Genomic DNA, 12819 nt, shown 5'->3' on the forward strand with positions numbered 1-12819 from the left:
TTTCTTTTCAATAATCTTTCAAGTATTGCTTGATATAATTACAACTGTGTTATAAATAACTATTTTAATTTCCCAACATTTTGACCTTCATATTAAGGTCATCATCTGGAGTATATACAAGCTGGAGTATATAAAGACAAGCTGAGTTACATTTCACACAGTAAGCTAAAGAAACAATGATTTGATCACCGGTTATTCTACTGGCATGACCTCTAGTGACAAAAAAATGCAGATAAAATTAAAAATTAATTATTTAGAAACTATACCAAAGTTAAATTCTATTTAAGATAACATCATCATCAAATTCCTGCCATGTACCTTCAAGGGGTGTACAGGATATGACAGTACTACATGAAAAAATTACGTCATTACTAACTTCCTATCTACAATTTTCCTCGAAATCAGTTTGTTACTTGTCAAGACTCCAACATTATCAGATCTTATATTTCTATCATCTAAGGCACTTTGTACCGCATCAATCCACCTATATCTTGGTCTTCCTCTGGGTCGTTTTCCTGCCAACCTGGCAGAGAACACTTGTTTTGTTAATCTTTCCTCTCCCATTCTATTTAAGTGACCATAACACCTGAGATTAGCTCTGCTAATGCATCCTGGATGCTGACAATGTCAAGTTCTTTCCTAATATCCTCATTTTTAATATGATATTGCCATTGATGCCATCTGTTCATGCCTCTAATCTTTCTCAGGACTCTCATATCTGCGGTCTCTAGTCTTTGGTCAAGTGTTTTACTTCTGACCCAGCTCTCAGATCCATAAGTTAAAACTGGTTTGAACACTGTCTTGTATACAGCTAATTTAGCATTCCGACTAATTTCTCTCTTATTCCATATGAATTTATTCAATTGATTTCCCACCATACCAGCTTTGCTGATTCTATTGTCTATTTCTATATTTAATTTACCATCTTCAGTAAAAATTGTGCCTAAGTAGCTGAAATGTTTTACTTGTTCCACAGGTTCTCCATTCACAACACAGTTGACATTTTCAATCATTCTGCCTATTTTCATTGTCTTTGTCTTTTTATTGCTGACCTTCATACCATATCTATTACAACAGCTATTCAATTTAGTCAGAGAATCTTGCAGACTTGTAGCGGATTTATTTAGAAGTATAATATCATCCGCATAAAGCAAAGAACTGACATTAACATCTCCAATTTTGACATCAGGTTTAATACCACTTTCCTTCATAATGTGATCCATATAGATAATGAATAACAGAGGGGATAATGTACATTCTTGTCTCACACCAGATTTAACATTAAACCATCTTCCTGTACTTCAATTCTAACTGCTGACTTACAACTCAAATAAAGACCAAGTATTGCTTGATATAATGCCCCATTGACACCATATAACTGTAGTGTATTGAACAGCTTCTCTCTTGACACCTTGTCATATGCCTGTTCCAAATCGACAAAACTTAAATACAGATCTTTGTTATATTCCCATGCTTTCTCGACTATTTGTCGTAAAGTGAAGATCTGATCCTGACAGCCTCTATTTGGCCTGAATCCAGCTTGTTCTTCACCAAGCTTTTCTTCCACAATTCTTCTCAATCATTTCTCAAGTATACTTGCATAGATCTTGCCAGGAACACTCAGTAGGGAAATACCTCTGTAATTCTCACATTCAGTTTTAATTCCTTTTTTATATATGGGTACTATGAGAGCTCTACTCCAATCATCGGGAATTCGTCCCTCTGTCCAGGCTTTCTGAACTATGCAGTGCAGCCACTGTAAGACTTTTATACCACCATACTTCAGCATTTCTGGTTGAATATCATCTACTCCTGCTGCCTTTCCACATTTCAAGACTTTGATGGCTTTTTCTACTTCAAGTATGGATATGTATTCCTGACTGCATGCCTGGTCAGTGTTTTTTTATCACTGTGCTGTCATCACTGCTTGTTTCATTTAGCAGTTTTTCAAAGTAATTACTCCATACTTCTAGGATATCTTTTTCTTCTGTTTTCATATCACCTTTATCATCTCTGACTCCTTTTACAGCACTCTTTCCTCCATTCCTAAGTTTCTTCAAGAACCTCCAGAATATTTTGCCACCTTCTTGATATTTATTTTCTATATTCTTGCCAAAGTCCTCCCATGACTTTTGTTTAGCTAGTTTTACACACTGTTTAGCTTTCTTACATTTGTCAATGTATTTTGTAAGAGTAAAAGCTGACTTATTTGCCAGGAACTTTTGATATGCTTTCTTCTTTTCCTTCACTGCCTCTTTAACTTCCTGTGTCCACCAGGGAGTTCTGATTTTTTTATCCTTGCACACAACCTCACCACATGCCTCTCTGGTAGAATCAATCAATGTTTTCTTCAGAGTTTGCCACTGAATCTCCAAGGTTTGATTCCTGTTCTCAAACTCTTTCATTTTCTTTTCAATAATCTTTCTGTATTTTAGTCTACAGTTCACATCTGAGAGCTGCTCAACTTTTATTCGCTTTAAAACTTTCTTACATGTTATTCTTTTCAATATGAAATTCAATTTTATCCTGCTCAAGGCTAAATAGTGATCACTTCCAATTTCAAATCCTCTGTACGCTCTGGTGTCCTGCACCAGGTAGAAAACATCACTATCAACAATAACATAGTCAATGAGACTTTTCTTATTCCTAGCCTCTTCTCTCCATGTGAATTTGTGCACATTTTTATGTTGGAACATGGTGTTAGTAATAACCAGTCCATGTCCTGAGCAGAAATCCAACAGATATTTGCCATTATTATTAGCTTTGCTCTTTTCTCCAAATTTTCCCAAAATATTTTTGTATGTCTCACAATCATTTCCTACTCTGCTATTTAGATCCCCAACAAGGACCAACTTTTCTTTTTTCATTGTATCAGTTGCTTTTTCTAGAGCGTCAAAAAATTCCTCACTTCTACCTTAGTAGAACCTTCTGTGGGACCACAGGCACAAATAAGTCTCATTGTCCAGTTCCCCATTCTCATATTTGCCCACATTACTCTACTTGAGACTGACTGCCATTCAAGAAGATTAGCCTTGTATTTTGTGTTGAACACTATGGCTACTCCTTCTTTTCCTTGTATGGGATTGCCTGAATATAACATTTTGTATTTATTGCTCAGAAAGATCTCACCAGTTTTTGTCTTTTTTGTTTCTGTCACCGCTATTATGTCGATCTGATACTTATCTAATTCCTCAGCTAGCTCCATTTCTTTGCCATTCAGGCTTCTTACGTTGATAGTACCGATCTTTAACTCTGGTGATGTTGAGTTGGGGTTTGTTTTCAGATTTGTTCCAGTAGCTGACTTTTCGCTGTTCGCCCTGGTTCCCTGGCGAAAACAACGGGGGACTTGTTTAACCGGACGACGCCCCAGCCGGCATGAAATTTTGTCACGTTGTACCATCATTTTTTATTTTGAAAACGATGGAAAAATGATGGGGGAAAAAAAAAAATTTAAGATAACATAAGAGAAACATTCTTTCATATAGATAGTTTTCTTACAGTAACAATGATGTCCTATTCTTAACATTATAATTGTTATATTACATTTAGGATTCTGGATTATCTACAGTCCTGTTTATAGTTAACTCTTAGGGAGAAAGGTTCCGTGGGTATATGTGCCTTCCACGTGCTTGGGATTTTTAGACCATCATTATTGTTCAGATTGGGGTGGTTGATAAGAATCTCGCAGGCTTCCTTAAATTTGTGTTCATACCATGTTTTGGTGTAAACAACTGGTGCTTTTCCTGTCAATTCTATGTAAAGTGTTCAAGGCATGATCAGAAAGACTAGCTTCACCATAGTTATTATATTTAACATGTCGTTTATGTTCATTTTGTCTGATAGGAATTCTGCATCCTGTTTTCCCTATATATGGTATATTACAGGTGCAATAAATACGGTATACTCCAGGGTTGGCCAGCAGAGGAAGTGGGTCTTTGGATGAGTTGAGTAAACATCTTAATTTTGCAGGAGGTTTAAAGGTGGCTTTGAGGTTTTATTTCTGTAGTATTCTGTTTATTTTATCTGATGTCCCTTTAATGTAAGGAATGGTTATAGTTTTATTGTAGTCTGGTTTAGCTTTGTTTTTTTATTGAGGTCTTGTAGAGAAATTTGTTAATAGTGTTTTGGCTGTAACCGTTTGTTAGAAAAGTATTGCTGATAACTTTAAATTCATCTTTCAGCACTTGTTCATTGGAGCAGATCTTCAAAAGCCCTATTTTTTAGAGTATTAATGACACCTAGTTTTTGTGTTGGGTGGTGGTGGTAGGAGTTTGTGTATATATTGGCCAGTTGTGTCGGTTTTCGGTAAACAGTGAAGGAAAGATTGCTAGAAGGAAGACTTGTGACAAGTGTATCTAGAAAGTGTTCTGTTTTTCAATCTCAATTGTGAACTGTATGCATTTGTGTTGTTTGTTTAGTTGGCTAAGGAAAGTGTCTGGTGGCCATGGGGCCAGATCGTGAAAACATCGTCAACGTATCTAAGCCAGACTTTGGGTTTTAAAAGAGAGGAATCTAGAGCATGATGTTCAAAATGTTCCATATAAAAGTTAGCAATGGGGGGGGGGGGAATGGCAAACTCATAGCTGCCTTCTTTTTGTAGGTAGAAAGCATTTTGCCATACAAAATAACCAGAATGTAATACATGCGCAAAGAGTGCCATAGTACCTGGAGAGAATTTGTTCTATAAAAGAAGGATTGGGACATTCGTAAAGAGGGCAGAGACGTCAAAACTGACAAATCATCTTTTTCTAATGTAATATCTTTGATTATGTTTATAAAGTGTTGCATGTTTCTGATATAGGAGGGGGGAATGACCTACCAACTCCTTGAGTGTTGCTGCTAATTTCTTGGTTAGGTGATAATTCGGGCTGTCTATACCTTAAACTATCGGCCAGAGTGGTGTGTTTTGTTCGTGTTTCTTTGGTAGACCGTAAATTCTCAGGGAACGAGCATAGTGCGAAAGTAATATTTTGACTGTATTTTTGGGCTATGTAGTAATTGATTTAAGTAGTTTCTCTGTTTTCTTTTTTATTCTATTGTTTGGATCATAGTTAACAAGTTGGTATGTACTATTGTCCGAGACTAGCAGATTCATTTTTTCTAAATATGTGGTTTAGTTTAGAATAGCGGTGGCACTTCCTTTATCTTCTCCAGTTATTATGATGTTCAGATTTGATTTTAATGATTTCACCGCTGTTAATTCATGTTTCGTTAAGTTGCTTGTTATTGTTTTCTTATAATTTATATTTAAAATGTTGGCAGTTTCTAAACAGATTTTATCTGCTATGTTATTCAGGATGAATCTTAAGTCTCTTTCAATATTACAAATAAAATCCAGTTTGTTCATCAATCTGGGTGCTATGGCAAAATTTAGACCTTTTGCTGAGTAGCAAGAGTTCATCTTTGTTTAAGGTGTGGTTGGATAGGATAACTACGTTACTGTTAGCTGCAGGCGATTGGTGGCTACTGCAGGTGATAGGTGTCATTAATACTCTAAAAAACAGGGCTTTGAAGATCTGCTCCAATGAACAAGTGCTGAAAGATGAATTTAAAGTTATCAGCAATACTTTTCTAACAAACAGTTACAGCCAAAACACTATTAACAAAATTCTCTACAAGACCTCAATAAAAAAACAAAGCTAAACCAGACTACAATAAAACTGTAACCATTCCTTACATTAAATGGACATCAGATAAAATAAACAGAATACTACAGAAATACAACCTCAAAGCTACTTTTAAGCCTCCTGCAAAATTAAAAAGCTTACTCAACTCATCCAAAGACCTACTCCCTCCACTGGCCCACCCTGGAGTATGACGTATTTATTGCACCTGTAAACTACCATATATAGGGGAAACAGGTTGCATAATTCCTATCAGACAAAAGAAACATAAACAATACATTAAATATAATAACTATGGTGAAACTGGCCTTTCTGATCATGCCCTGAACAACATTGTACATAGAATTGAACTGGAAAAGCACCAGTTGTTTACATCACACCAAAACACAGTATGAACGCAAATTTAAGGAAGCCTATGAGATTCTTATCAACCACCCCAATCTGAACAATAATCATGGTGTAAAAATCCCAAGCATATGGAAGGCACATATTCTACCCATGGAACCTGTCTCCCTAGGAGTTAACTATAAACAGGACTGTAGATAATCCAGAATCCTAAATGTAATATAACAATTATAATGTTAAGAATAGGACATCATTGTTACTATAAGAAAACTAACTATATGAAAGAATGTTTCTCTCAGGTTATCTTAAATAGAATTTAACTTTGGTATAGTTTCTAAATAATTAATTAATTTTTAATTTTATCTGTATTTTTTTTTTTTTTCTTCACTAGAGGTCATGCCAGTAGAATAACTAATGATCAAATCATTGTTTCTTTAGCTTACTGTGTGAAATGTAACTCAGCTTGTCCTTGTATATTTGTATATACTCTAGATCGGTGGTCGCCAAAGGGGTCGATATGACATTGTTAGGGGTCGATTGCGGGTTGACAGAAAAATATAAGACATCATTGTATGGGTAATATTTAATTCGGTTAACTTAGATTACCTCCATGACAAAAGACATGGAGGTAATGACAACGCAATTAAGAGGGAATTGTGGGATCAGTACCTCCATCTTACAGGTCCATGAATAGGATCTGTAAGATGGACTAAGATCATGAAAATAGTTACTGAGGCCAATCAAGTAGGCCAAAATGACGTATTTACCAATAAACGGATGTTGGTGGTCCCTGCCGGCTGGCGCAGTGGGAGCGAGATTGCAACACGTGTGTGGTTCTTATTTGCTGATACTTACAAGTATTCGATCTCAGTCTCATTTTTGCACATCGACATACAAGTGAGCGTTAATGTTCTAAAATTCATCAACATACATATTATAATTCAATTGTTATTCATTCACGAACTAAACTTCTCTATGTTGAAGAGTTGAGCAGCGCTGGTAGTAATACCAGTGATATTAATACCAGTAGTTTATTAATATCACTAGTAATACCAGTGATATTACTAGTGATAGTAGTAGTAATAGTAATATAATAATATATACTATATTATACATACAATAAACACTGTAACTATAAAATAAACAATCTAAAAACTCACATAAGTGGCTTTTTTTGCTTGTCCTATTATAATTACATAATAGTAAAATATAGGGGGTCGATAAAAAGTCAAGAAACGCTTGAAGGGGTCGACAGGCAAATGACTTTGGCGACCCCTGCTCTAGATGATGACCTTAATATGAAGGTCAAAATTGGGAAATTACAATAGTTATTTATAACACAGTTGTAAAGTCCATAATTTCTAAAATGAACACTGATCACCATGCAACACTAAAAGAAAGGAATTATTTTGCCCTCTTTCCACTCCCTTGGAACTCTACCATAGCTGAGACTTAAAGAGCTGAAGTCAGTGTTGCCAGTTCACTTGCACATTCTCACATAACCTGAGCTGATATCCCATCTACTCTCACAGCTGTATTTACATTGAGATTCCACAATATCCTAGGAACCTCCAATTCATAGATCTCTGTTCCCACATTAGTGTCAGTTACACATGTTAAATCAGTAACCTCACCAGGATGATATATCCTTGCAAAGTGATCAATCAGTAATTCAACTGTTTTATCTACTTCTGTGACCTCTTGACCATCAGCACTCATTAAGGTTAATATTTTATATAAGTGATCATTTTGTTAAGCCCTCTTAACCAAGTGAAGCTGTTGCATTAAATGATATGGTAGTATAAATTATGATAGAGAGTACAAAAAATTAGGTATTTAGTCTTTGAAGAATTGATAAGGAATAAGATTGGTGAATCAAGATGAAAATTGCCCACTCCCCTTCCCCCCTTTTTTTACATGGATGTTAAATAAGAGACTTAGAATTTTTCCTTCGTGAATTTTTCTTTCTTATCTCAAGTTTCCTGGAGGAATAAACTTTTCATGATTATCTGAGATCAGCTATCTCAGTTTCATTTGTAAAGACTTAGAAAATGTTCTTCATGTTATGTAGCTGATGGTAGTTTGTGTAATTTAGAGTGGGCTCCTGTGATGAGCCTTTGGTCTCTAGAAGGTGTCATGTAATATTGATAATGTTCTTAATGAGATTTGAACTTGGGCTTTTCTAACCAAGGCACATCTTCCAGTATATGTCTCTTTCCAGCTGAGCCATAGAGATTGCACCTAACATAACATTTGGTGATACAATATATGGCATCACACTATATAATTCCTTAATGAAAAGTTTCAGAAGTTAATTTGTTATCCTTGTTTCTAGCAGCTTATATAATTTTTTTCATCCTAATAATTTTTCTGAGCTGTTTGTAATCCCAGAACTATATTCATAGATGACTCCTCCTAAATACTACCTTTCCACTATTGTTTGTCTCCCATTTTAATATGTTGTTCACTTCCCTTATATATGGAGAAATTTTAGCCTTCTTACAAACTGCTGATATCAAATTGAGTGGCAATTCCTCATTTGTATTCTTCACTGCATACTATAAACAGTTATAACATAACTCATTTCATAATAGGTATGAAAAAAAAAGTTTCATAATACCAATTAGCAACTGTAAAATTAAATATTGCTGCAATAATTACATTGTGCTAGTTCATTCTGGTATCCTGCACACAACTCTTTGTTAATAGTACTCCACCTAATATCTCATTGAAGCCATAGACTGAATTCAGAGCTAGCAATTATTTAAATCCCCAGTTTTCATTCTTCGTGGAACTTAACTCCATTGTTAATATTAACCACCCAACCAGTGTAGATGTATATGCACATCAGTTGCATGGATTAAAGTGCACATTAAAATTGTGATACCTTTGGTATTACATTGAAATATCATGAATTTGTTCATGAAGAGTGATATGGGGGGGGGGGGAAGCTGAAAAGTTCTGATAAAAACACCTAGAACAAAAATGATATTATATTAAAGCAACTGATATAACCACAAGAAAGGACATCTTAAAACCCCTTAACCCATATTCTTTCATCAAATTGTAATAATTTGTTCTTTTTTCTTTTAGGATATATAAGAAGACATATCAGAGGTTTGAAGAAATTCAAAGACACACAGGTGTGGATTGTCATTAAGTTTTTCATGCTGCAAGAAAAGGCTGCAAATGAGATTCACCAAACTTTGTGTTAGACTAGGAGACTGTGCTACAGCATATCCAACAGTTGCCAGATGGTTGGTCAAGTTGAAAACTGGGTATTCTGAGACAACAGATACCCAACCAGGGAACAAATTGGGGTCATTATCCACCACATCTGGACTTGCAGAAGCTCTCAGTAAAATGGATCCCCAGATCTTTGAATACTGACCAAAAGGGAGAATGTGTGCTGACTCTCAAGGAATTTTGTGTCATTTTTGAGAAGTCAGGTGCAAATTCTTTGGTGATATTCTGACTGTTGATGAAACATGGCTTCATCACTATGACCAAGAGACCAAACAACAGTCATTGGAGTGGAGACACAAAGCTTCTCCATGGTCAAAGAAGTTCTGAACCCAAAAGTCAGCAGGGAAGGTTCTTGCCATTGTTTTTTGGGATATGGATGGTATAATCCTTACCAAGTGCCCCCAGAAGTTTATTCAATAGCTCTGAAGGAAAAGTGCTACAGGAAAAAGCAGAGGCATGTTGCTTTTGCAGGACAGCACACTGCTCATGAAACCCAACAGACGGTACACAACTGGGGCTTTCAGTGTTTGCCTCACCTACCCTATTTACCAGACCTGGCCCCATTTAACTGTTTCATATTCCCAGATTTAAAGAAACACTTGAAAGGAATAAAATTGACCATAGATGAAGTCATATCTGCAGCTGAGAACTGGTTTGTGCAACAAGGGAAAGGCTTTTGTCAGAGGATTGCAAATGATGCAGCAGCATTGTAAGTGTACAACACTTTGTGAGGAATATGTAGAATAATGTGTAAGTTACATGGTTCTACCTTAATTCCTTCATGGTGATTATCACAACTTTTCAGCACACCCTCGTATATTTCATCCATATTGGCATCAATGTGGATAATTCCTCTTTGCTGTTGCACTTCTCAAAAATTACTATAACTACATACTCTGTTCGAATTAAGATGTCTTCATCTGATAATATATAAAATCCCTGGTGTTACACTGTCAATTTATTAACAACATTTCAGTTGTTTCATTGCAAGTGAAATGCAGGTATTTTTTTCAAAATTTTATTTTAAATTGTAAATAAGATGATTTACTGATTTTTATTCCCCCCCCCCCTTCTGTTTATTCCTTAAGCACACTAATGGCTGGCATACTACCATTTGGAGCTATGTTTATAGAGTTGTTCTTCATTTTCACTGTAAGTAATAAGCTATATTCGATACATTTTTTATAGTAACTCTTAAACTTGTTATCACTTTTTATTATTTATTAATATCTTTTCTTGATTTTCTTATTTTTACAGTATTCATTACATATTTATAGCTCTTATGTAGTATTATTTGGTATTGTCCAGTTAATCCATGACATTCTATTCTAGTCCTGAACTATGTCTTCCAGAGTAACTGGTACCAAATTTTATGATAAGATATTCTTCATGACATTGATAACAAAAACCCAGGGATATAATCCTGTTCTTCTATGTGCATTACTATCTTTGAATTATTGTTTAAAATTTTCATGTGATCTCTAATTTTTGCAGTAGTTTTGTCCAGTAGTTCCATACTGGAAAAAATATAATATTTTTTAATTTAATTAAAAAAAAACTTTTAAACAAAATTTTCTTAAAACATTTTTTTTTCAAAGATTTTAAACAATTTTTTAAAATTAATTTTTATTATTTTTACAGCTATTTTGCTTGCTTTTGTTTAGGAGTGCCCCTGTTTTAATGTCATTGGCTTTTTACTCAAGAATTCTTAGGGCATTGCAAATGTATTTTAGAGACAAATATATGTAACATGATAGAAGAAAATTCACACACACCTTTTGGATGTTGTTGCCTGTTTTCTTTTTTTCTGCGGTGTGCATATTTCTGCTGTTATGGTGTTGAAAGGGGATGGGGGGGGGCTTAGGCGATGTGGGAGAATTAATTTGAAAACAAATCTGGATTTTTTTGTATAATATATATATATTATTTTTAAGGGTGGGCGGAGTGCTTTTTTTGTAGGGTGGGAAAAGGATGAAAAAGGGGGCTGAAAATAGCAACTGTTTTTTAGAGGAAGGGGAAGGGTTTATGGGAAAAGGGGGCTGGGGAGAGGATTCTCATGGCTTCCTTTTCATGAGCTCTTCAAAGTTCTCATGGCTTCCCAAGATGTCCACAGCATGAGAGGTGCAGAGGCAGTGACAGCTGTTCTGAACAGCTCCCACTCCTCCTCAACATCTTCAGTATGTTTATGAATCTCTTTGAACCTGGAGGAGATGTTATCTGTAAATTTCTTCCTCACAGCCTCATTTTCCAGTGCCTCCCATTTCACACAGTATAGCTACTTAGGTCCACCAGCTTTGATGGTAGCATTTGGTTTTCTGTAGCCGTAGAGTGCAGACAACAAGGTGGTGGTGGTCAGTCGATAGTTCTGCCCCTTTCCTCACACGAACATCCAGTACTGAGGAAAATAGGTCTGATGAGACTATAAAGAAGTCAGAGACCTTTGTCCAAGTGTATCCCTGTACCAGGTATATTTATGGACTTCTCAGTGCTGGAAGAAGGTATTCATTATGGAGAAGCTGTTTGTACAGCAGAAATCCAATAATTTCAACCCATTCGTGTTAAGGTCAGGTCCCATACACACACACACACTTAGGCACAGTGCTTCTAAAGAAAATTCATTATAGTAAAATTATTCACTATAACAAACCATTCCTGTCATCTCTACAAATGTGTTATGGTGAGTCAATTTTTCTTTGCCAGACAGATGTTAAAAATAATGCTAGTTCAGATCATTTATGTATAGCTTTTAAGTAGGAATGCAAAGAATTTAATTAAGGAAGACGTATTACCAGTCTAACAGATAAGCTTAAGAGTTGATGGTTATTATTATTAAGAGAGACCTCCAGGGAATCAAGGACTCATCAAGGGAGGCAACATGCTACACACACCAGCTATCATACTTATTCTTGAATTCATTTACACTGCTTGCACTCATAATATCCAATGGCAATCCATTCCAATCATGCACCACCCTATGAGAGAAAAATCTACTCCCTTTTTAGCAGCATTCATTCTCAGCTTCCCAAGGATGCTTCCCACCCTCTATAAATTGAAAAATTGCATCAATTGAAATCCTGTATGACCCTTTAAGTCTCAATCGTATCAAAAAACCCAGGGATATAATCCTGTTCTATGTGCATTGCTATCTTTGAATTATTTTTTTTTTTAATTTTCATGTGATCTCTATAATTTCTGCAGTAGTTTTGTCCAGTAGTTCCATACTGAACAAAATATGTTTTTTATTTAATAAAAAAAAAACTTAACAAAATTTTCTTAAACTTTTCTTTTTTCCAAAGATTTTAAACAATTTTTTTATTTTTTTTATTAAATGCAGATGGCATCAGTAACCCTCATGCCATCTGCATTTAGAAGAGTTATTCTTTCATATTCATTCTTTCTTTCTTTTACTTGCAGCATATTGATAGAATTCTTGTGGGTTGTCTTTAGCACGCAGTGCCAGTTTCTTTTCATACTCAATAACTGTTGCTTTCCGTACAACAGTTGCTACTATTCTAGCCTGCTGCTTACAATTTTCATAATGCACATCATCCTTATGCACATGGTATTCCTTCCACGTCATCATTTCTTATGAATCTCTTGCTTA

At 35.3% G+C, this 12819-nt stretch overlaps 1 protein-coding gene across 2 annotated transcripts in view; it reads left to right on the forward strand.

Moving 5' to 3' along the window:
- TM9SF4 (transmembrane 9 superfamily protein member 4) overlaps positions 1–12819 on the forward strand; it is a 211655-nt gene that overhangs the window by 154035 nt on the left and 44801 nt on the right. For both annotated transcript variants that reach the window (XM_090391928.1, XM_090391929.1), the window contains exon 16: positions 10304–10367. In XM_090391928.1, the coding sequence (XP_090248054.1) occupies positions 10304–10367 (64 nt within the window). The remainder of the gene's footprint in view (positions 1–10303; positions 10368–12819) is intronic.

Source organism: Typopeltis vanoorti, chromosome 4 (assembly GCF_054136105.1).
Source record: "Typopeltis vanoorti isolate ZY-2024b chromosome 4, IOZ_Tvanoo_1.0, whole genome shotgun sequence".
Classification (NCBI taxonomy): Eukaryota; Metazoa; Arthropoda; class Arachnida; order Uropygi; family Thelyphonidae; genus Typopeltis; species Typopeltis vanoorti.